General features: G+C 44.3%; 1 protein-coding gene across 3 annotated transcripts in view; it reads left to right on the forward strand.

Annotated features, from left to right (window-relative positions):
* The window catches only part of LOC144770399 (uncharacterized), a 643,183-nt gene that overhangs the window by 543,302 nt on the left and 76,612 nt on the right, over positions 1-23,269 (forward strand). For all 3 annotated transcript variants that reach the window (XM_078654899.1, XM_078654900.1, XM_078654898.1), the window contains exons 30-38: positions 4,062-4,166; positions 6,091-6,243; positions 8,072-8,320; positions 8,431-8,643; positions 9,316-9,528; positions 10,817-10,978; positions 11,299-11,427; positions 14,324-14,412; positions 17,973-18,096. In XM_078654899.1, the coding sequence (XP_078511025.1) occupies positions 4,062-4,166; positions 6,091-6,243; positions 8,072-8,320; positions 8,431-8,643; positions 9,316-9,528; positions 10,817-10,978; positions 11,299-11,427; positions 14,324-14,412; positions 17,973-18,096 (1,437 nt within the window). The remainder of the gene's footprint in view (positions 1-4,061; positions 4,167-6,090; positions 6,244-8,071; positions 8,321-8,430; positions 8,644-9,315; positions 9,529-10,816; positions 10,979-11,298; positions 11,428-14,323; positions 14,413-17,972; positions 18,097-23,269) is intronic.

The following is a 23,269-nucleotide window of genomic DNA, read 5'->3' on the forward strand; positions in this document are numbered from 1 at the left end:
CCTTCCAGCTGAAGTCTGTACTGTTATTTTGGCAGCCATGCTTCCCCCCAGCAAGACAGTATCTATTGTCCTATTGTTTGCATTGTCTTTGGCCCAGCAGGGCTCTGCTCTGGGCACAGATAAAGGTTATCTCTCTGCCATCTCAGCATTCTTGTTTCCAGACCAACATCAATATCTTAAGTCACCTGTTGTGGCTCGGTTCCTTAAAGGCCTGCAACATATGTTGCCCTACGCCATTCATCATGCCTCAGTGGGACCTCAGCCTGGTCCTCACCTTTCTCATGTATGCACCAGTCGAGCATAATTGTCCTCTTAAGCTCTTGACCTTTAAGAATGACATTTTAGTGGCCATAGCGTTGACCAGGAGGGTCAGCGAATTACAAGCACTTCCTGCACACCATCCTTATACCATCTTCTATCCAGACAAGCTGGTTCTCTTGATATGTTCCTCCTTCCTACTGAAGCTTGTGACTCCCTTCCATGTGAGCCAGAACATCACCCTGCTTACCTTCTTTGCTCCACCTTGCCAGAGGGGGAGAGACTCCACCATCTGGCCCCAAAAATAGAGGTGTTGTTTCTGCCTTGACCGCATGAAAGAATTCCCGGTGAGTGATCACATTTTCGTGGCCTATGTATGAGCAAAGAAAGGGAAGGCAGTGCAGAAAAGGACCATCTCGTGATGGATTGTCCTCTGCATTAAAATCTGCTGTGCATTGGCCAAGAAATAACCCCTTGATTGCTTGCGAGCTCACTCCACCATAGCCAAGGCGACCACTTTTGCATTAGCACACGGCATTCTGGTCCTAGACATCTGTCAGGCAGCAACGTGGGCCTCGCTACACATGTTCACCATACACTACTGCTTGGACAGTCAGATACGTCCTGACGGGCACTTTGTCCATTTGGTTGTGCAGGAATTTGTGATTTAATTAGATTTGCAGTCCCATCTCCTGGGAGGTATTGCTTGGGTATGTGTTCTAAGGTAAGGAATATGCGGCTTGCAGTCTCTTATCAGATGAACAAGTTATGTTTTATCTGGTAGAGACCCTATCTAGCTGCAGATTCCTTACCAACCCTCCTGTCATCCCAGCCATGAATGTAACTGACGTTAGTGTGCCGAGGTGGCGCTTATGTAGGTACAGCGCACATCACTTAGGTGCGGACACTGCTGAAACGGAACCGAACATCGCCTACTGCTGTGCAGGTGTACTGCTTGCAAATCTTCTGAACCCAGTCTGATGCCTGGTATATTCAAAGGTAAAGGGTCTGCGGCTAGTTAGTCTCTACCAGATAAAACGTTACCCAATGTGAGTAACTTGTTCTTCGAGCTGTCTGTGTCCCAACTTGATTATTGTAATTCTTGTTTTTGTTGGGCTCACCTAAGTACCTCGTGTATTTCCAGGTCATCCTAAGTGCAGAAGCCTTCCTTATATAGGGTCTGACGAAACATTGTCACTTCTCCACTCTCTGCGATCCCTCCATTAAGAAACACCCTCATTTTAAGTAGCTCTGCCTTTGCTATCCGCCATTCTAATAGTCTGGGCCTGTTTACATCCAGATCCTGTTTACGCAATATCAGCTGAACAGTCATCTTTGCTCTTCATTATCTTTTTTGCTACATACTATCAGAATTAAATATGCAGGAGTTAGTGGTAGGTGCTATGCTTACCCCATTGCTGAAGTCTGGAGCTCTCTTCCCATTTATCTCCATGCCTGCACATCTTTATCACTTTGTGTAAGCAACTCAAAACATAATTTTTCAACCACTAGTAACCAGTTCCCACTGCAAGGCTTGCCATCTCCAGGACACTTCTTGGGTAGAATAGGGCCCCATTACCAAATCTTCTTTATTTGGCTAGGACATGTTTGTGCAATTCACTTCAATTAAAGTCAATTTGACACCTATTACTGCTTGTAGAAAATGTCCTTCACAACCCGCTTTTTTCAAAATCCCAGTTATGAAGAACTTCTGAAGGTATTAAGAAAGTTTCACCCCCTCGCCCCCATAACAGGACTTTCTCCTCCGCCGGCATTGAATATTGTCTCACATGGGCTATGGGCTCTCCTTTTGAGCGAGTTCACAAAATCTCTTTTCAGCATCTTTCATTGAAAGTTTTTTTTTTTGTAGCTATATGTGCTCACAGAGTTGGTGAAATTCTGATATTGTGCTCCCATAAACCCTTCCATAAGAACAAAGTGGTCATGAGGATGCAGCCAAAGTTTCTTCCTAAAGCGATGCCAGATTTCCACATAAATCAAACTATTGCTTTGCCTGCTTAATTTCAGACTCCCAATTCTGCATCAGATAGAAATCGCCATAAGTTCGATATCTAGAAAGTGATTACATTTGTTAGATAAAAAGAATGATAACAGAAAAATAATGTATACTTTGTGGTTCCGAAGCACAGGATTGGTTACTTCAAAAAGTCTGTCTCCTGGTAGATATTCTATTGCATCTTATTAAGTTACCGAAAAGCTGATAAGATTTTTGACTAATAAACCAAAAGCTCACCTCAAAAAGAAGATGCTGCCATTTGGAGGGCAGATGCTGCCATTTGGAGGACTGTTCATATCTTTCCAAGACACTACTGCCGTGCTTCAGAAACAAGAACAGATTCTTTTCTTATGATTATCAGTGGAGATGAGCTGAAGGATAATGAATGGTTGCTTACCTATATTCCTAGTTCTCCTTCATGAGAAACGTCATAGAATAATAAGTAACTCATCATCCCATAGAAGGGATAAAGGAAGATAATATTTTTGTTGTAATATTCTTTGACTCCGTTGTAACAAAAAGAAACTGGAGCAACTGCCATTTGGGAGAGCGTGATGGAATACTGGAGGACTATGAGCCCCTAAATCTGAGACGTAGCCTATATGTCTACATTGTCCTTCATTTACCTAAAAACCAATGGTGGAAGAGGCTTTATCCTTGTCACCTAGATGTCTGTTAACATTTATATATTTTCAATAAAGTTTTGCTTATAAAAGTAAATACACAAAATTGGTCAATATAACTTGTTTTTATAGGCTGCTCAATTTATTTTTCAAATATGAAGTTATGGCCTCTACAGAAAGTCAAATGTGAATTTTTTTTTTTTTTTTAAGAGTTCTGTACATGGGCTGGAATATTCAGTGTGTATGATATGAAAGAAGATTCACCGAAATTACAGCTAAGATTACAGTTAAGCAACCGTTCCTAATTAGGGTGTAGAATTATTGGTGATTGTATGTAGGACCCTGGGAAACCAATGAGGAATTACCAATAAAATCTGGAATTTTGGGTCTGTTCTTCCTGCTAATTCCTCACTCCTGTTGGAGTTTTGCCTTTCAGCTACATACAACTTCTAGGGGAAACATTACTAGTTCAAGGTGTTTCCATGGACCTTATCATTTGTGATTGGGCTGGTAACCCTTTCATCGGCTCTATCTGGAATTCTGAGACTGTTCACGTTAAGCCCTATGTTAGGACACAGAAGTCTTGCGCACAATTCCAGACAATTCTTCTGCAATGTTGCTCAAAATGATGATATGCCACTAAATATGACAGTCCTGCAAGAGTGGGCATAAACTCCCTTGTCTTTTTTTCAGTACTACACTTATAGAAGTGGTCTACTGGGAAGAGGCATTACTGTATATATTAGAAGTCTGCATAACTTGTCTTATTTTTGCAAAAGACCTCTCATCCCATGATCTGATGACAACAGTTTTCTTCCTATGGATCTAAAGATTTTTGGCTGATTGGTGTATGCTTCAGTTATACTGTGTGCTAATAATAAACAGCCTTCAAATATTAGTCGTTTTGCCCACTCATTTTGCTATTTTGCTGTCATTGCATAATGTTCATTGGCGACTGATATTTCGGCTCAAGAAAGAGTGCTCCTAACATGGTTGTCTTTGTTTCGAAGTGTGTTCACCTCCATCATGCAAGTTTAACCAAGTACATTTTAAAAGAACTCTTGATTCCAAGCATTCTCTGACTGGAATTGAGAATAATGACTAATAGTAAAACATGTTCTTTGTGTTTGGTAACATTGTTCTTCTATTGTCCCTTGTGACAGACTGAGTTAGAAGGTGTATCAGGAACATTGGGATCTGCAGAAACCAAGACGCTCAAGCTGTCCAAGGACTTGTCGACCTTCCAGTCCCAGCTACAAGATGCTCAGGTAAGCTGAGGCGCCTTTTTTGGTGTCTCCCTCCCTCCTCCCACCCAATCTGTCCTCCATGTCTTTTCTTCCCATCATTCATCCATCCCTACCTTAATTCCTTTTATTTCTTCTTCCTTACTAACATCAGCTTTCTTCGCTCTTTCCAAGCCTCTCATTATTGACCTGTCCCTACCCTCATTACTTCCATCTCTTGCTTCTTACTACTACCATCCTTCTTTCCTTTCTTCTATATTTCTTTCCTTTCCTCTATGCCTTTCCTTTGCCTCCTATCATTGATATATCTCTACCTTAATTATTTTTATTGCATCTTCCCTACTGCTATCCTCCTTCCTTCTTTTCTTCTACCCATTTGACTCCCCTCCCATCATTGATCCATCATTGCCTTAATTTCTTCCATCACTTCTTCCTTGCTACCACCTTTCTTTCTTTCTTTCATGCCCTTCCATCCTACCGTTGATCTATCCCTACCTTCATTTGTTGCATGCCTATCCATTCTATTCCATCATTGATCCATCCATATCTTAAATATTTCCATCTTTTTTCTTACTACGGCCATCCTTTCTTACCTGTCTTTTCCTTCCTTCCGAACATTGATCTATCTTTAGTATAATTTATTTGATCTCCTCCTCTTTACGTCTGTCATTCTTCTTTCCTTTCTACTATGAATTTAACTCCCCTCCGGTCACTGATCTATCCCTACCTTAATGTGTTCTATTGCTTCTTCCTTACTAGCACTATCCCTTTTCCATCTTTGATCCCTTTCACTCCAATTGTTGATTTATCTCCACCTTAATTCATGAACGTTTCTTCTTTACTACCTCCCTCCCTTAGTTCCTTCCAGCCATCCAGTTCTGTTCTCAACACTCAGCTCTCCGCATCATCTGGTTTTGCTTAATTGATTATTCTCTCATTTCCTACTTCCCTTCCATCGTTTTACTTTCCCTCCTGCATGTTTACCTTGTTGATTTTTTTCTTTTCCTTCCCTTACTACTTCCATGTTCTTACTTGCTTCCTTTCCTCCACTGGCTCTCCTGTCCCGTCTTCTCCTACTACTGCCTTTATTCTTTCCTCCTTTGATCCTACCCGTTCTCTTTCCCTCATCATAACCTACCTCCCATCTTACACTATCCCGTTCTTCTGCCTTTGTATACTTTGATTCTATATGTAATTACTTTCAGTCCTCTCCCCTTCTCTTCAGCCCTCTCGTTCTGTCACCATCCCATTCCTTTTTTTCCTTATTTCTTACTTCATTTTCTCTTTCCTTTCCCCACTTCCTCCTAAGCTCTGCAACTCATATATATATTGTTCTACTCTTTTCTATTGCACGTTCTTTGTTTCTCTTTTCTTTTTCTCACCTTCCCTCCTCCCTCTATATCTCTTCATTGTTGTTATTTCCATCCATTTCTCTCTTAATAACATTCTTTAGGCAGACCTGTTGTGTCAGTACTGGCTATGATTGCTTGCTTCTAAAATAGAACATTTTGATCTAGTAAAATCAGACCCTTTTTAACTCTTACATTGATCTTGCTTTACCGTGACATTTGGTAATTTTGCTACTAAAATGCTTTGTTGCTGAAAAAGGAATCCTCTTTTCCTGGAAATGCCAAAAAATGCCTGTCACAAATACACCTAATGAGGTATGGGGTGATGTGTTTCTGACATTCTTGTCTCATTCTTTCACACTACATACGCCACTGACCCACAGCAGAAGATGTATGTCACATGCATTTTCCATTTCCTGCCCATAGGAAGGGACTAAGGCTGAGACAAGGGAAGGGTAATCTAAAAGCACTCCTCTGCTTTTGGGCTGTATCAGTTACAGAAAGGAGTGCTGTCCTGATCTCCTTGGGCTCAGACACCCGACAGGTTGCAATGGTTGACTAGAGCCTCAGTATTTGTGGTGGTGTTTTTCTTGGTGCAGGAGCTGCTCCAGGAGGAGACGAAGCAGAAGCTGAATCTGAGTGCCAGGGTCCGGCAGGTCGAGGAAGAGAAGAACCACCTGACGGAGCAGCTGGAGGAAGAGGAATCGGCCAAGAACCAGCTGAGCCGGCAGATCCAGGCCCTGCAGCAGCAGGTGAATTCCCCATCAATGCATAGTGTCAAGAAGGCATAGACCTGGTCATCCACCGTTTTAATGTTTTTACGGATGTATTAAGGCGACTCTTAATCCCCTACACGTCTTTTTCAATTGAAACAAAGTACATTTCCCTGTGTTTTCCAGCAATTTATTGGCAACCTTTCAATCCAACGGTGTACTCCTTACTGGTGCCAAGGAAATATTCACATCCGCAATTATTTTTTGTAGACAAAATGATGGTTTCCCTTAAAAAGATAATTAGCTAGTTATGTATATTTTTTTTTCACTGAAAAAAAGAGGTTACCTGAGCGTTCTATTTCGGTTCAGATTTTACACACACAAAACAATAGATATTCAGCTGTTATACTTAAGGTTATCTCAATGAACTAAAACTTGTGCCCTATGCTAAGTATATCTCGTGCCCCCCTCCCCTTTTTTTATTCAGCCAGGCCCCATTATAGTTCTCCGCTGGAGAAAAAAGTGACGGGTGTGGGGTTTTCGCTTTTTAGTTCCCATATGAAATTTTGTTCACACTTGCAGCAAAAAAATGCACAACTGACAAACTTGTCATGAAAGTAGAACTCCACTCAAAAATGATACTTTAATTGGTTTGATGCAAATCCGTTCAATAGTTTGGACATATAAGTGTATAAAAAAGTTGATGAGTGAACTTTAAAGGATTGACACCTCCCCTCCCCCGTATTTCTCTGCTGTTTAAAATTCCTATTCTGAAAATCGCAAATCTTATCAATTACGTTTGAACTTTCCTTAATCAAATATATGATTGGCTGATAGTGGAGGTTTATTTTTCTTTCTAGCCATCTCAAACATCGCAACGGGGCATTGAAAATATCCTAAAAAAAAAAAAATCATTGAAAATCACGATTAGAAAATGACTTATGGTTCTTGGTCATACGTGTACAAACACTGAATTAATTAGTTATTCTCTGTAGTGCTCAATCGCCAATCATAACTCACATCGTCAATGATGCGCGAAATACCCGTTTGCCAATTACACATAAAAAAAAAGTCATGCCGTTTGGTGTGAAGTATGGCGTACATTGTGTGCACACTTTCCATTACTGGCCCATTTGAGTGGTTTCACACTTTTGAGCCAGAACCATGTTTTTTCAGTCAATATATACACAGATAAAAAGTATTACTTTTGTCTATAGTATGTAATACCAACTTTTAGCCTGTTTAAGCACTCCTTGTGTTTCCCATCTGAGCACAGGCAAAAATCTGATTCGCAGTGTTCTGAAGTTAGTCAATCTGGAATTATTCCCGGGCATATGACTCCACATGTGATTTGTTCCGCACATACTCCATTCAAATTCAATAAATGTGCCCAATTATTTCACAATATTTTATTACTTGTGAAGTTCTAATTTCAGTATTCAGCTGGATAAATGAAATGGACAGTTTTGGTTTTATGCCTAAAATCCATTCTTTTAAAGCCACTGATAGGACTTCTAATAAAGGTCTTCCTTTTCTTTTGTGCTCCAAGTATAAACACTTCTAGCCTTGCTTTGGTGAGTGTATTTGGTATTGATTAGTCCATTGTGAACATTTTAGTTCTTTGGTTGATGGGCCTCACGCTCAGTTTGCTCTCACAAGCTTTTTGTTCACACATATTTTGACTGAGGTGTTCCTGGGACTCTGTCTTCAAAACAAGAGACCGTTTCGATAATATAAATATACATGATGAATTATATACAATAATATGATTATGAAGATGGTGTACTAAGAAGATCCATATTCATTTTCTCCTGTGTCATTCAGATTTAAGTGGATTATAATTAAAGCTCCTTTAATTCACATACAGATTATGGAGTCCAGAAAGAAGATGGAATCCGATGGAGGGCTTGTGGAGGCACTTGAAGAGAGCAAAAAGAAGATCAGCCGGGATCTGGAGCTGATGTCCCAGCGCTTCCAGGAGAAGGTCCAGGTGAACGACAAACTGGAGAAAACCAAGAACCGCCTGCAGCAAGAGCTGGATGACCTTGCCGTGGACCTGGACCAGCAGCGGCAGATTGTGTCCAACTTGGAAAAGAAACAAAAGAAATTTGACCAGGTGAGCCGTGAGTCAACTAACTTCAGCATTTATCTTACCACCAGTCCGATGGCACCTCTGTTCAAGACGTACATCATCCACCAATCCTGTAATGCTCCTTATATGTCTAGATGCTGGCAGAGGAGAAAAATATATCCACGCGGTATGCCGAAGAGAGAGATCGCGCAGAAGCTGAAGCTCGTGAAAAAGAGACCAAAGCACTGTCCCTGAGCCGGGCCTTGGATCAGGCTCTCGAGAATAAAGATGAGCTGGAGAGGCAGAACAAACAGTTGCGAGCTGAGATGGATGATTTAGTGAGCTCCAAGGATGATGTCGGCAAGAATGTAAGTTTGATTTCTGTTGGATTTGTTTATAGACGCGATAGTGTCATTGGCCACATTTCACAGTAATAGGATTTAGTTTACAAAATTATTGGTTCACTCCAATTGAGCCTATGACACCGATGTTGTGGGGCACAACGGTTTGTAAAGTGAAAACCAAGCACTAGGCTAGACTGTGCTCCCCTGACTTGGAGTCACCATTGATAATATGTAAGGCTATTTGGGTCTAGATTACACCACCAGGCATGTGCCAAATGTATCTATTAGGTAATGCGTTTGTTGAGGTTGTCCACAAGCAAGAAGGAATTGTGAGGGTTGAGGCTGTTTAAGTGATCATTTCAAGTTTGTGCGGAGTGTGTCTGGCTCTGAAGTCCAGACTGACCTGGACAATGGTGCTCTTGGTTCCAGGACCAAACTGCATTCAGTGGAAAGTTCTCATTCACTTTGTGTCATAATTGTTGGAACTACTACATTTAGTGGTTCTCTGGTGGGTGAACTTCGCACTTAGGCGTTTTCTCCTTTTAAGTGTTACTGCAAGGTAATTTAAGAACACAGCTGTATATTCTGACCGTAAAAAGACCACATCTGGCTGATATTAAACCCAGGTTTCTATTCCTGGAGTGTGAAATGGAATAGCATCTTAGCAGTGCTTGTCAAGTACCTCTGTATTGACAGGTCCACGAGCTGGAGCGGGCCAAGCGAGCCTTGGAGCAGCAGGTCACAGACATGAAAGCCCAGATGGAGGAACTGGAGGATGAGCTGCAGGGCATTGAAGATGGGAAGCTGAGGCTGGAGGTGAACATGCAGGCCTTGAAGGCGCAGTATGATCGCGACCTCCAAAACCGCGACGATTCAAATGATGAAAAGAAGAGGATGCTGATCAAACAGGTGAGATGTCCTTGAGGACAGGAGAGTTCATGTATATGATCGATGGTTTGTCTTGATGCATTGAAGCTGCTCTGGGTGGAAGCTGGTGTTTCTCCATTTATGGACCTGCTTGTCGGTTGCTGTTTCTACTTGCATTATCATTGGTGAGCTCTGGATACTTAGGGGAAAGCATCTTGTGTTTTTTCTCCTTAGTAAATTGCCTTATCAAAGGCAGCTTTTTTTGCACACATTGTTGCATTTGCCCATTTTCCTGTCATTCATTGTACATAATTAGCTTAATGAATGAGAACGTTCTGGCACAGCCACCACTGCGCCGCAGTATCATGTCCCGCACGCTTGACTGAAGGCGAACAATTAGATCCTGGTAGTTGGCCCCTTGGTGGCATTGGATACCGACCTGAACTTAGGACCCTTTTTTCTGTCACTCTTCTTCTGCATTTAGTTTGTCAGCTCTTAGTTGCAGTGGTCTTTATGCCACTCACCTTTGTATACGTTTTATCTTGGCCTTAAGGAACCTAAATCTTTTCTAGACCATTTGTGAACTTCCACTTCTCCCTGGCATTCTGGCACCGTGTGAAGCAGCACTGCTGGATTATATTTTAACCCTCATATATAGACTGAAGGAGTGCTTAGCGGTCTGATATTTGACCTGTTGTAGACTAGAGAGAGCCTGCCATCAGAGGGTTTCTACCATCCTTTGTTCCACTGTTAAATGTGTGCAACATTCTGTTGTACTCTAATAAGTTAAAAAGCAACATTCTGGTAATTTTTAGAAAAATAAAGTTGCGCCTACACATCATTCTGTTTCCCTTGTGGTGGCCTCGTCTAAAGCTTAATAATGATTTAACCTCCAAAAGGCAGTGGGGTGTGACACCTTGTGTGTTTGTACTGAGGGCAAAAGGAGGAACTGTCCAAGCCATTATTTGTGAGTGTTAATCAAGTTTCCAAACTTGATCTAGCATCATGCAGTACCAACCAATACAATGTATAGGATCTGATTTAATGGAAACATTAACACTGAGAAAGCATATTCAAGGAATCAAATCAAAGGAAACCCCTTTTGTAGGAAATCTATTTAATTCTGTATGTATATCAAACAACCAAGGGAACACACATTTCCACATTCTCTATGCTTTGCCTTCCTCTGAAGAACTCCCTCTAGAACCCATAGAGGATTTGATAAGTTTGTTAACAATAGTATAGGGTATTCCATCTGCCACCCCATGCGTTCTTTAATGTGTGTCAGCCTGCCTAACCCTCTAACTTCCATACCATCCTGGGATTGCAGGTGCGTGACCTAGAGGTGGAGCTGGATGAAGAGCGCAAGCAGAAGGCGCAGGCGATGGCAGCCAAGAAGAAACTGGAGATGGACCTGCAAGACATGGCGAGCCAGATTGATGCGGCCAACAAGGGCCGGGAGGAGGCCCTCAAGCAGCTCAGGAAGCTACAGGTGAGGCTAGACTGCATGTTGAGCCACTGAATGATGTATGTCACAGGTATAGCGTGCGGCGGGCTCTTTTGGGGACCTTTTCTTACTGTAAAGGATTTTGCTATCCAGCTGAACAGATGTGAGATTTTTCCGAAGACTTTGGGGGGAAAGGAAGATTTATAAACATATATATTTACATTTTACATTTTCTTATTCTTATTCCTTGCTCCAACTATTATGTTTCATAAAGCCAGCAATAAAAACATGTCGGTATACTTTGAACCAGGGTGGAGGTGCAGAGGCCCTGGACTCGACTGATTGAATGTGGCCTGTCTTTACAGCTCCAGATGAAAGAACTGTGGATCGAGGTGGAAGAGTCTCGGTCCTCGCGAGAAGAGATCTTCATCCAGTCCCGAGAGAGTGAAAAGCGGCTCAAGAGCCTCGAAGCAGAGCTGCTGCAGCTGCAGGAGGTTTGTGCATATGCAGGTGGACAAGCAGAGGCCCAATCTGCCAAGAATGGTGCAGTCACACAGAGTTTCCATTGGTGTTACAATCAGAGGCCTGCTGCCGCCTGCAGGAAATCAGAGCTTTGGCTGCATGATACCCCTAAATCTGCAAATGTTTGGGCAAACTTGGCCATTAACATGTCGGATGCGCCTAACGTATTGCTGCCTCAGCTCTTCAACCAAAGTACCCGGAAGTAACCCACTCTTATCAAATGACATGAATCCCTTGACCATTGCAAGGCCCATGGGCAGCTGCGTAGGGTTCCTTTCTTGAGCAGTGGGTACTTCTGAAGATGCATTAGGCAAAGCAGTCTTGCTGCTTATGAAGTCCTATCTGCTGTGGGTGAAGAGGCCCTCTCTGTGTGCCTTTGTATTTGTGTATTGGGTAACCCTCGAGGCATGCATGAGAGGACAGATCTAATAAGCGACACTACATGGCTTAGTCACTTACAGGTGTAATAGGAGTGGGGCCGTTCCTGAAGTGAATGTATAGGTCAGTAAAAGTGGTGGGAAAGAGCAATCTTCGATTTTCCTTAAGTAATCTCTTCTTTGCTGATTTATGCCATTAAGACTATCTCCTCAGGGTGGGAGAGGCTCCTGACAAGCGTCAGATAAGCTGCCCTTCGACGTCATTAGCAATATGCATCCAGTTTCTTGTATGTTGATGAAAACATGGATTTTCCAGATTCTACGGAGAATGAGAAGGGAAACAGCCAATAATTAATTAACCTTTTCTTCTGTATCGGGTTATCCAAACTCAAAAGTCTACCCTTGAGATATACACACACATGCTGTGACCCAAATAACAAAAATCCCTCATGAGTTGCACGTCCAATATTTGCCTCCTGTGGGGCACCTTTGGCAGACTGCGCGAGTGCAGAATTACTAGTATACTTTCCTGCCAATGCCAGCACTTTCACACCCCAGCTAACACCCACTCACCAGTAGGGAGACTCGTCCAGGATGTCCATAAAAGGAGATATGTTAAGTGCGTTCATGTATGCACTTAGGACAAGTGCTAGCAAGCATGGCAGATTCTCTCTGGGTAGAAAAATGGAGCAACCTTTTAGAGTGCTTGTAGCCCCTCCTAACAGTATGCTGTGTCCGGGTCTGTATTGTGGGCTCCTTACAGTCAGTCATACATAGAGTATTCCTACCCGTGTGTGGAGCCTGGATACTACTCGTTATCAAGCAAGAACAGAAGTGACGTCTTGAACTGGAGGTCGAAGCTGCAGTATTCCAAAGAGCAGATCCCCTCCATAGTATAAGCAGGCCAGCTCTTTATGAAGATTTCTGCCTGTAAATTAGTATATTAATCTGACATTGCATTGCAGAATCGTGTTGAAACTATTCTAAAGTACTGGAACTAACGACATGAAGAGAAGGAGGTCTGCATGTTAAAGCGTGAAAAATGTGAGCTGCTCCTTTAAGGCAGCCTGGGTGTTCCATAACTCAGTGTGCGCTGTACATCGACAGGTGGTCGTCTAGGCACCCTGACTATGTAGCTTCTTAGGCTCCCTATAGTTGGTTTCTGTCAGGTGTAAAGTTGCCTCCAAAGATGGATGGCGAGCTGTTGTTTATCAAAGGAGACTCCCTCCCATTCTCTTTTTATTCCCCAAAACCCTCTCAGTACAAGCACGATGTATTTCAGACCTGTTGCGACTGGAAGTTAAATACAAATATGTTAATAAGTCTGTTTTTTCCCTGATGATAAAACCTACATTAAGTTTGTCACACGCCAGTTGAAGCAGAAAGCAAAGCCACCCCTTCAGTCTTCAACCCTCGGCATCCACGGGTTCCAGTAAGGTGGCTGGAGGGGGCCTGTGCTGTCTGAACCGGAGAGTTGTTGATACAGTATCCTGATAGCTCCCACCTGCCTCTGTCAAAGCTTCGTCTATACCGAGGATGCCTTGTGACATTTCCCAGCACCCTGGGCCACGTGCTACTCTTGTTTAAATAGCACGTGACTCGGTAAGAAGGTCTGGCCCCACACCGGGGAAACAATCCAGCCTGATGCATTGGTCTTCACGGCTCCTCTCCGCTCTTCCACACAGTGCTTCTAGGAGCTGCATTCTTCTTCCTGCTACTAAATAAGGAGGAAGTGACCAGCTTAAACCAGGAACTCTTAATAATCAGTCAGTGGTGCATGGGCACTGCTGTGTCTCCTCCAGACCCAGGGAATGAAATGCCTGCTTCTAATGAAGTTGAGAGGATGTAACCGCGTGACTCACCTCATGATGTCTTGATGTCTTCCAGCAGTGATATTCACACAGGCATGTGACAGGGAACCTGAATTACAGGTGACTTAGGTCCAGGTCATAGTGCTCAACGTATTCGGCCCTTCCCTACCCATGTAAGCGAATGAACACAGTTTCACCAGTCTCCGGCAAGTTGCAAGAGACCACAATATGGAGCAGATGGCACAAGATCTGTTGGGATTTCCGTGTCTGTCATAGGCCTCAGTTTAAGTGGGGATAAAACAGAATGTAAACAGTGGGGTAGCGTCCTAGAGGCTCCCAGTTTCAGTCACACGTTCTTCAAAATGCTTCTAAATGCAGCCAACTTAAGGGAACTTAAGGATGAGTGTTTACATAGATGACCTCTTTATTTTAGTCTGAGAAATTTTTACCCTTTACATGTGAGCGGAACGCCTAGAAAGTTAGCAAGTTTTCTTTATCCCATGTTTCACAATTATCAGGGATCTTTAGGGACCCGTTGGAAACTGCTCATAAATGGGGATCCGTGGATCTCAGTTCCCATTTACTGTGCAGTGACATGATGCAGATCCTTAGTAGCGCACACGCCACTAGCACAGATTCCATATGTTGTAAGTGCCATTGACACCCCCGTTTCTCTGCAGGACCTTGCAGCAGCTGAACGAGCCAAGAGACAAGCCCAGCAGGAGAGAGATGACTTGGCAGATGAGCTTCTGAACGGAGCCAGTGGCAAGTAAGTGTATTTACTTAGAGCAAGAGATTATTTTGCCTCAAAGTCTGGTATTTATCAATGAATATTGAGCCTTGAATCTGACCATATTGCCCATAGGTCTGATATTTCTTGTAAGTGAGCGCTCTGTTACGTGCTAAAACGTACACCAAAGGTTTCTTGGCGCTATTGATTGTATGTGAGACACCATAGAACATAGCTTCCTAACAAAATAAAGTTTTCAGTTCTTTTTGAAAAGTGAAAAGACTTTCCTTGTGCCAGAGAATAAGCTGGGGAACATTCCATAGCATGAGGGCTGCCCCAGAGAATGCTGTTCCTCTAGATCTTGTGTTCGCGATATGTGAAATCTTTAGCAAATAGTAGCTCCTTGGTCTCAGCAACCTACCACAGGATTGTCTTGAAAGCAATTATTGAAACCGCTCAGAGCCCTTCCCATGGAATAACAGTAGCAGAGGGCTTTAAATGTAATCCTTCTCTCCACTGTAAGCCAAAGAAGAGATTTCTAAGCATCAGAGACTGAATCAAATTTCCAAAAGTTAAATATTACTTTTATCTCAAAATTCTGCACTAATTTCATTTAATAAATTTGCTTAGCTGGCAGTCCTACGTAACATGGATTCACATAGTCTAGGTGTGAGAATACTGCAGAAATATTTAGCAAAATCCTCGCTTGTTTGGAATCAAGAGAAAGCTATTTCTCAGCATTTTAATCTGCAGGAAATATGCGGGCATTACACAATTGATTAATGGAATTAGCCTCAAGTTCAGATCCTTGTTCAATGGAAGGCCTAAGCGTCTCACCTTCTTAGCTGGCACGTTAGGGGGACCTATTGAACACTGCTACAATACAAGTTCCCAAGGGTTGTTTCTACCCAGAACAAGCAATCCTGTCTTAGTGCCATTAAAACATAGTAGCTTAGTCATTGAGATTTAGAGGGTGTGAATCTCAAATTTCCAAATTAAACCAGCAGTCGGCTGCAAAGTGGAGGGGTGAGATGAGCAAGGTTTGCGATGGACTGTTTCCACGAGTAATATGGTAAGTACTGCTTTACAGTAGGTGGGCCTCTGTCTAGTGTGGCACAGTGGGCAACAAACAATGGGTTGGACTTGTGGCCAGACCATTCATTTCATCACCTTTTGGGTGTTTGATTGACAGTAGTATGCCTGGAAACTTGAGACTGACGCCGCTTTCCAAGCCTACTCCTGCCAATGTTTGTGAATTCTAAAAAATAGTACATTTGCACCCATTCAAGGAGTACTTCTATTGGTGTAGATGTACCACATTTTTGGTAAACCGATCACTATATTTAAGATCCCGCCCCAGAAAGTGAACAAGCTAAAACCATTTAGTGAAATGAGAATGATGAGAAAAACCAACACAGACATAGCAGCCCCACGCAGGTCTACCAGGCCCATCTACCAAACCAAGAATGTATCTGAGGGGTGTTGCACCCCAAACACCCACGCTAAACCTAAACTCCTGCCCGCCCCACGTGGGCCTGCTAGTTTTCTGTGGGAACTCATGATTACATTCATGTAGAACATGACGTCCTGGAGTCCCTGCCCTAGAATTACTTTTTTATGTTTTTTTTTTTTTTTTTTAAATGAATGCACTCTTTTTTTGTTTTTGCTACAAGAAGCCTTGATGGTAGACTTGTCAAATCAGTGTATTTGGGCAGAGCTCCATGTTTCTAGTCCTCACCTTTTACAAATCATTTTATAAGGTGACTGACTGTCCCATGTACTAAGCCCGAGTTGCAAATAGAGGAGGGCGAGCACACGCAAAGTAATAGAGCGAGCCAAGCCTTGGGTCTGGCTTGGCTCTAAGAGTCCGTACACAAGCCGAGCCATTACATTTTTTGGCATATAGATTGTGCAACAAAGATAATGTAAAAATATAATACAATCTCTACAAAATGTTTAAAAAGCTTTTACTTCTTTAACATAAGGAAGCACGTTTCACCTTAGTACGTCAGATTATATCACTATGTAGGCAGACATTTAGTAAAAGTAAAAATCATTAGAACCATTCATGGCTCTCCACCCAACAACATTGGGATTAGTCAACAAAGAGTTAAAACAGTAGCCATGTAACCCTACATGCGACCTCTATTGTTAGGGATGGAGCAATATTACAGTCCATTAAACCAAATATAACCGGTGCTTGCACAGTGCACATACAGAACTCAAGTATTAGAAAATGCGTTCATATTTAACAAAGATGAAAGAGGTTCTGTAAAATAAAATATTTGCTCAGGATCACACATTTTAGACAAGCAGGAAAGCTGCTATTGGTTCCAGGTAATCTGGTTTCACATTTTGAAATTCAGCCACTAAAGGAGTACCTTTGTCTCTATCTTCCATTTAATCAAAGGCCATTGTTTTGTATTTCATTCTTGGCTCACAATGAGAAAACCCACCACTGAAATAGCAGACTCGAACTTTGAACTCCGAGACTCAACTAGCGAGCCAAGATCCATTTATTTGCTGGGTGTCATATTCCAAACACCTCCCTTTAAGCTACGCCTCTGGTTATAATTCATCCATTGGAACATGGCACCAAGGATAGTTTGCCCTTGATTTGCTAACCAGATTTCTCTAGACTAAAAATAATCTATGTATCCAAATGCAAAGTTTCTTACAATGTTAGCCAAAGGTTTCATATATACATTGAGCAAAATTAGAATGAGTGACAGTCTTTGTGGTGACCCGCAAGCCAGTGGAATGCTCATGGACATATGAGAAGGAAGCATAGCAAAAGATTACCTGTTGTACAAAATTAATTTAAACCAATCCAAAGCTGTACTATTAACCCCCGCCTCCACTACCTGATGGATTAAAATAAGGTGGTCAAGCACTCAAATGAAGCTATGTAGTCAAGAAGAATAGGACACGGAAATTCCTTCATTAAGGTCTAATCTCCTTTCCTTCTGGGCTGAGAGCAAAGCTGCCTCAATCCAAACCACCGCTCGAATGCCCTTTTGGCTTTCCTCAAGTAACTGATTAACTTACAAAATTGAGGTAGCCACTGAGTGACAATCCTCTCCCCATTTCACCTTTAAAGCAAAAGGGAAATTAGTCTATAATTGGCCACATCTGTTGGATCAAGATTCATTTATTTTCCTAGTGGTGACTTTACCACTGACTCCTTCCAACATTGTGCCACTATCCCACATGAGAAAGATGAGTAAAGTAGTGACTTTATTGCCAAGACAATGACTTGATCCATGGCCTTCCTGAACTCATAAGACAAATCATCTGGAGGTCTAGATGATGTGTGGGGCTTCAGAAGAAAGATGACTGCAGTTATACAGGTACTGCGCGCTAACAAATAAAAAGATTTCAGGCTCTTGCCATCCTGAGTGCTGTCCCAGGATTGTCTTTTGACAAACTAAAGCTTCAGCACCCAGATTTGTCTCTCATTGTTCCCCAGACTTCCTCCTGCCCTCATCTTGTGAGAACAAAGGTTTTCAAAATAGTTAGTATTGCACCTAAATACCCCGGTTTAGAAGTTCAATTGCCGCTTCTAGCAGAATGACTGTTTTATCCCTCTCTGCCCATAGGTCTGCATTCCTGGATGAGAAGAGGGCCCTGGAGGCTCGCATATCTCAGCTGGAGGAGGAATTGGATGAGGAACAGAGCAACATGGAGTTGTTGAACGACCGCTACAGGAAATTTACCATGCAGGTAAACCTAATCACTCTCTGCCTACCTCCTGTATTTCTGCACTGCTTCATCCTTTCTTCATTACTTAAATACTTCATGCAGACAAGTGCTGTCCCTCCTTGCCTGTTGTCTTGTCGGACCAGTTGTTTCCATCCTCACACAAACTTCAGCAATACATTACTAGAATTGGTCTTGCAAAGTTAAATTCTGTGCATGTAGTACCTGATAGAGACTTCTAGCTGCAGATTCCTTACCTGAATTTCCCAGGCGTCAAGCTAGACCTGGAAACCTTTGCTGAGCCAGAGTCGACTTTGCGCCTCCCTCCCTGCCGGGAGCCGGCGCGAACCCTGCTCAAATAAAAGATTTTTGCGAGGCCATGCACTGCTTTTTTGAGTGGGCCAACCCTTCTGGTGAGCCTTCAGTCCCGCGTGGTCTGACGGGGACCCATTGGATTCAATGTCATCGGCTCAGGCCACAGCATGGGGGCGGCCTCTGGCATCCGATACCAGATCCGGGACGATGGCTGTCGTGCTATTGCGACCTCTCCTGCTGTCAGTGATGAAGTTAGTGCCACAGGTGCCCACTAGCAGTGCCAGCCCTATCCTTATACCCGACCGCATGGAGCCGTAATGGTGTCGTTCAACGTCGATTGATCCCCGGGGTTCTGTTTTGTCGCCTGAACACTTTGAAGATGTTTTGGGCTTGGGAGAGGAATGGGAGGGGTGTTTTGACCCTTTGGAACAACAGGAAGTCTCTGCGGGGCAGATGGATTGGTATGGGGAACTTGGGGAGGCCAGTGGACTGGGCTCTTCCCCAGATACTGGCATGCTCTCTCCGCCAACTGGGGCTATGGAAGAGGGGGCTTCTTATGCCATGGTGGTAAGGAGGACAGCCAAGGTCTTCGGACTGGAGTTGCCCTCCATGCAGGTCAGGACCAATCTCCTGACCGAAGTGCTTCAACCTGGGGCTTTCACCTCTGAACCTCTTTTGCCCTTCAACGAGGCACTAATGGATGTCCTTTTAGATACATGGTCCAAGCCTAGCACAGGGGCTCCTGTGAATAGGACAATTACACAGTGCCATCACCTGACCAGATTCATTGGGTAGATCGATTTCTTCGACAGTGGCCTTGAGGTGCCATGACTTGCTTAGGAAAACTGGCTTCCTGGAAGATGTCCAGGCACATTTTATGGACCTGCCCTTTGATGGATCCCGTCTTTTTGGGGAGAAGGCAGACTTGGCCCTAGTGAGGTTCAAGGACTCTCCAGCTACACTAGATCCTTGGGCCTCTCTGCTAAACCTCGTGGCCAGTGTAGCTTTCGACCCTTTCGTGTTAAGGGTTTCCAGCCTCGCCAGCCCTATTCCAGCCACCGTCCTGTGCAAACTTCCCAAGTTGTGCGAAGATGTTGATGAGGTTCATTCCAACCATAGATTGGAAGCCGGAAGCCAGAAGTTGTTGGCCACCGCCCTCGGCAGCCTTCAAGCACTCCTAGTCTGACTCTGCAAGACCACACCACTCCAGTTAGTGGGAGAATTCCTCATCATCTTTCCCGCTGGAGGTCTATAACATCAGACAAGTGGGTCTTGCCGATCACGCAGGAGGGCTCTTCTCTGCCTTTCCTTTCTTTTCCTCCTCCCATCCTACCAACTCAAGAACGGCTGGCAGAGGATCACTTAAAATTGCTCCTAGAGGAAGTTATAGCTCTCCTGGCCAAGGGAGCTATAGAGAAGGTACCGGATTCAGAAGCAAGCAGTGGCTGTTATTCCTGCTGCTTTCTGATTCCGAAGAAAAACAATGGGTTGAGGCCTATTTTGATCTTTGGACCGTTAATCTCTTCCTCAAGAAGGAGAAATTCAAGATGCTTTCTTTAGCTCAGGTCTTGTCTGCCCTAGGCCAAGAAGACTGGATGGTTACTTTGGACCTGCAGGATGAGCATTATGACATCCCCATCCTGCCGGGCCACAGGCATTACCTGTGTTTCAAGGTAGGCCACAAGCACTTTCAGTTTACAGTGCTCCACTTCGGCCTTACCAATGCCCCTCGGGTGTTCACCAAGGTGATGGTGGTGGTCGCACCTTATCTGCACAGGTTAGGGGTGTATGTCTTCCCCTACCTCAACGACTAGCTGTTGAAGGCGCCCTTGCCCCAGACTGTCTTCGTCAAACTTCAGACTACAGCGGACCTCCTACATTCGCCGGAGGTTCTCTATAAACATGCCGAAGTCACACCTGATTCCTTCTCAGATGCTCCCTTTTATTTCAGCTGTTCTGGACACAGTGCAGTTTCAGGCGAATCCTCCTAAGCAGCGAGTCCAGGATATTCAGGTTATGATTCCGATGGTTCAGCTTCTATCCTGGATTTCAGTGAGATTGACTCGGGCTCTGTTGGGGCTCATAGCTTCCTGCATCCTGTTAGTAAAGCATCCCAGGCGGCGTATGCGGCTCTGCCGTGGTACCTGAAGTTCCAGTGGCCATAGCATCGGGGAAATTAATGAACCACAATTGGGTCAACGGCAGACCCCTCTCTCTTCCCCAACCAGATCTCACAGTTGTGACAGATGCTTCACTTCTGGGATAGGGTGGCCATCTGGGCGAGGTGGAGATCAGGGGACATTGGTCTCCGGCAGAGGCGGGCTCCACATCAACATGTTGAAGCTTCGATCGATTCGGTTGGCATTGAAAACATTTCTTTCCCCTGTCAAGAGGAAGTTAGTGCAGGTGTTCACGGACAGTGGCGGCTCCTCCACTAAGGCGGAGGAGCTTCGCTCCACTGCTCACAATGAAAACTAAAATGATAATAACTTATCGTTATTATCAATTAAGTTTCCCCATTGCAGTCAGTGGTGGGGCGGGGGGCCTGGCCAGGGCAGGGGAGAGTGGTGTGCACTCCCTAAGAGCGCATGAACTGTTTGGCTGACCCTCTTGGCTCGACCAAACAGTTCATGCGCACTTTGCATGTTCCTACCAGACTGCATTACACAGCCTGGTCAGGAACATGCACAGGCTTCCTGCTCTAGTCTGAGGGCCGATCCAGGGTGCTCAGGCCAATCACAACACTACATTGCAGCGTTGTGATTGCTCAGCGGAGCCTGTCTGCCTGGGTACTTCCTGCTGCCGCCGGACGGGACAGGAAGATGATGAGGACAAATAATAGAGGAGAGGCGGCAGCCAGCTGTTAAAGGTAAGTCCTTTATTTTTATTACATTCCTCCTTCCTCCACCCTCTGTCTGGTAGCAGCCGCTACTTACAACACCACCACCATGTGGTAATCGAACAAACAGGGCGGAGTGAGGTCGTGGACCCTTTGTCGAGAGGCCCTGCGTCTCTGGACATGGCTGGAACAGCATGGCATAACCCAGGTGGTTCAACACATGGCAGGTTCTCTGAACAACAGGGCGGCCAAACTTAGCCGTCGATGCCTAGTGGATCACGAATGGCATCTTCAGTTGAATGTGGGGCAAGGTCTCTTTCAGCAGTGTGGAGAACCAAGGCTAGATCTGTTCGCCTCTGAAGAGAATACGCAGTGTTAGTAATACTGCACGCTGGAGTTTCCAAGGCGGCTATCGCTTGGCGGCGCCTTTTGTTTGTAGTGGAGCACAGGCCTGCTGGACGCCTTTCCGCCCATACCATTCCTGCCCAGAGTTCTGAAGAAGATCAGGAATGACCGGGCCAAAGTTATTCTTGTGGCCCTGGACTGGGCGAAGAGAGTCTGGTATCCAGGGCTTTTGCAAATGAGCATCGATCCTCAGATCAGGCTGCCTCTTCTAGAGGATCTTCTGTCGCAGCAGCAGTGGAGGGTGCTCCACCCAAACTTGTCAACTCTGCTCCTCCATGCGTGGAGATTGAGCGACAGCAGTTTATGGCTGTTGGCCTTCCTCTCGAGTATGTAGCGTTATTTTGGCTGCCACTAAGACAGTATACGTCTGCCGTTTGCATACATTTGTACTATACTGTACGGAAAGGTCTATTTACCCACTTTCTTCTTCTCTTTCCACTGGTCTTCTATTCATTCTAATCCTTGCCCAACAGGGCTCTGCTTTGGGAACTCTCAAGGGTTATCTTTCTACTCTGTCTGCTTTTTTGCAGCTGCCAGACCAACCCTCTCTTTTTAGGTCTCTGATTGTAAATAGGTTTTTGAAGGAGCTGGTTCACTTGTTTCCGCCAATGCCCCTTGTTATGCTGCAGTGGTCTTAATTTGGTCCTCACTTATCTTATGTGTGCTCCCTTTGAGCCTTTACACAACTGTCTCCTCCGGCTGCTTACCATCAAGACTGCCTATTTAGTGGTGATTACATCTGCCCGAAGGGAGAGTGAGTTGCAGGCGCTATCTTGCACACCTCCCTACATGATGTCCTTTTCAGACAAAGTGGTGCTTCGCATCTGTGATTCATTTTTGCCAAAGGTTGTGACCCCATTACATCTGGGTGAATCCATCACGCTGACCACCTTCTTCTCTCCCCTGCATCCCTCTAAGGAAGAGGAGCATCTTGACTGCCTGGCCCCAAAGACAGTGTTGTCGTTCTACTTTGACCGTACAAAAGAGTTCTGGGTGGATGACCAACTCTTTGTGAGGTAAGTGGGAGCTTAGATGGGAAGGGCAGTGCAGAAATGGTCCATCTCTCGCTGGGTCGTTCTCTGAAGATCTGCTATGTCCTGGCTGAGAAGCAGCCCCTGAGGGATTAAGGGCCCAATCCACCATGGGAAAGGCTGCAACTACATCATTGGTGCAGGGTGTCCCAGTCCTAGACATGTGTCAGGCAGCAACATGGGCACCTTTGCACACATTTTTCAAGCACTTCTGCTTGGACAGTCAGGTCTGCAGGAACGGGTATTTTTCCCGTTCGATCCTGCAGGACTTTCTAGTGTAAGGTATTGGTCCGCAACCCACCGCTGGAACGGTATGGCTTGGGTATCTCATTCAAAGGTAAGCAATCTGCAGCTAGAATCCCTATCAGATGAACAAGTTACTTACCTTCAGTAACTCATTATCTGGTAGAGATTCTATCTAGCTGCAGATTCCTTACAGCCCCACCCATGCCTCCCGCTTTTGCAGATTGATTTTGTAGGGCTAGGATTACTCCCTGTTTCAGGGCCCTAGTTTTGCACACAACTAGATCAGTTACTTCGTGGCTCTGTGCTTCTGACATGCAAAAATCCAAAAAGACTGTCGTCCTCACTCCTAGGTGGCGCATAT

This window comes from Lissotriton helveticus, chromosome 7 (assembly GCF_964261635.1).
Source record: "Lissotriton helveticus chromosome 7, aLisHel1.1, whole genome shotgun sequence".
NCBI classification, from domain to species: Eukaryota; Metazoa; Chordata; class Amphibia; order Caudata; family Salamandridae; genus Lissotriton; species Lissotriton helveticus.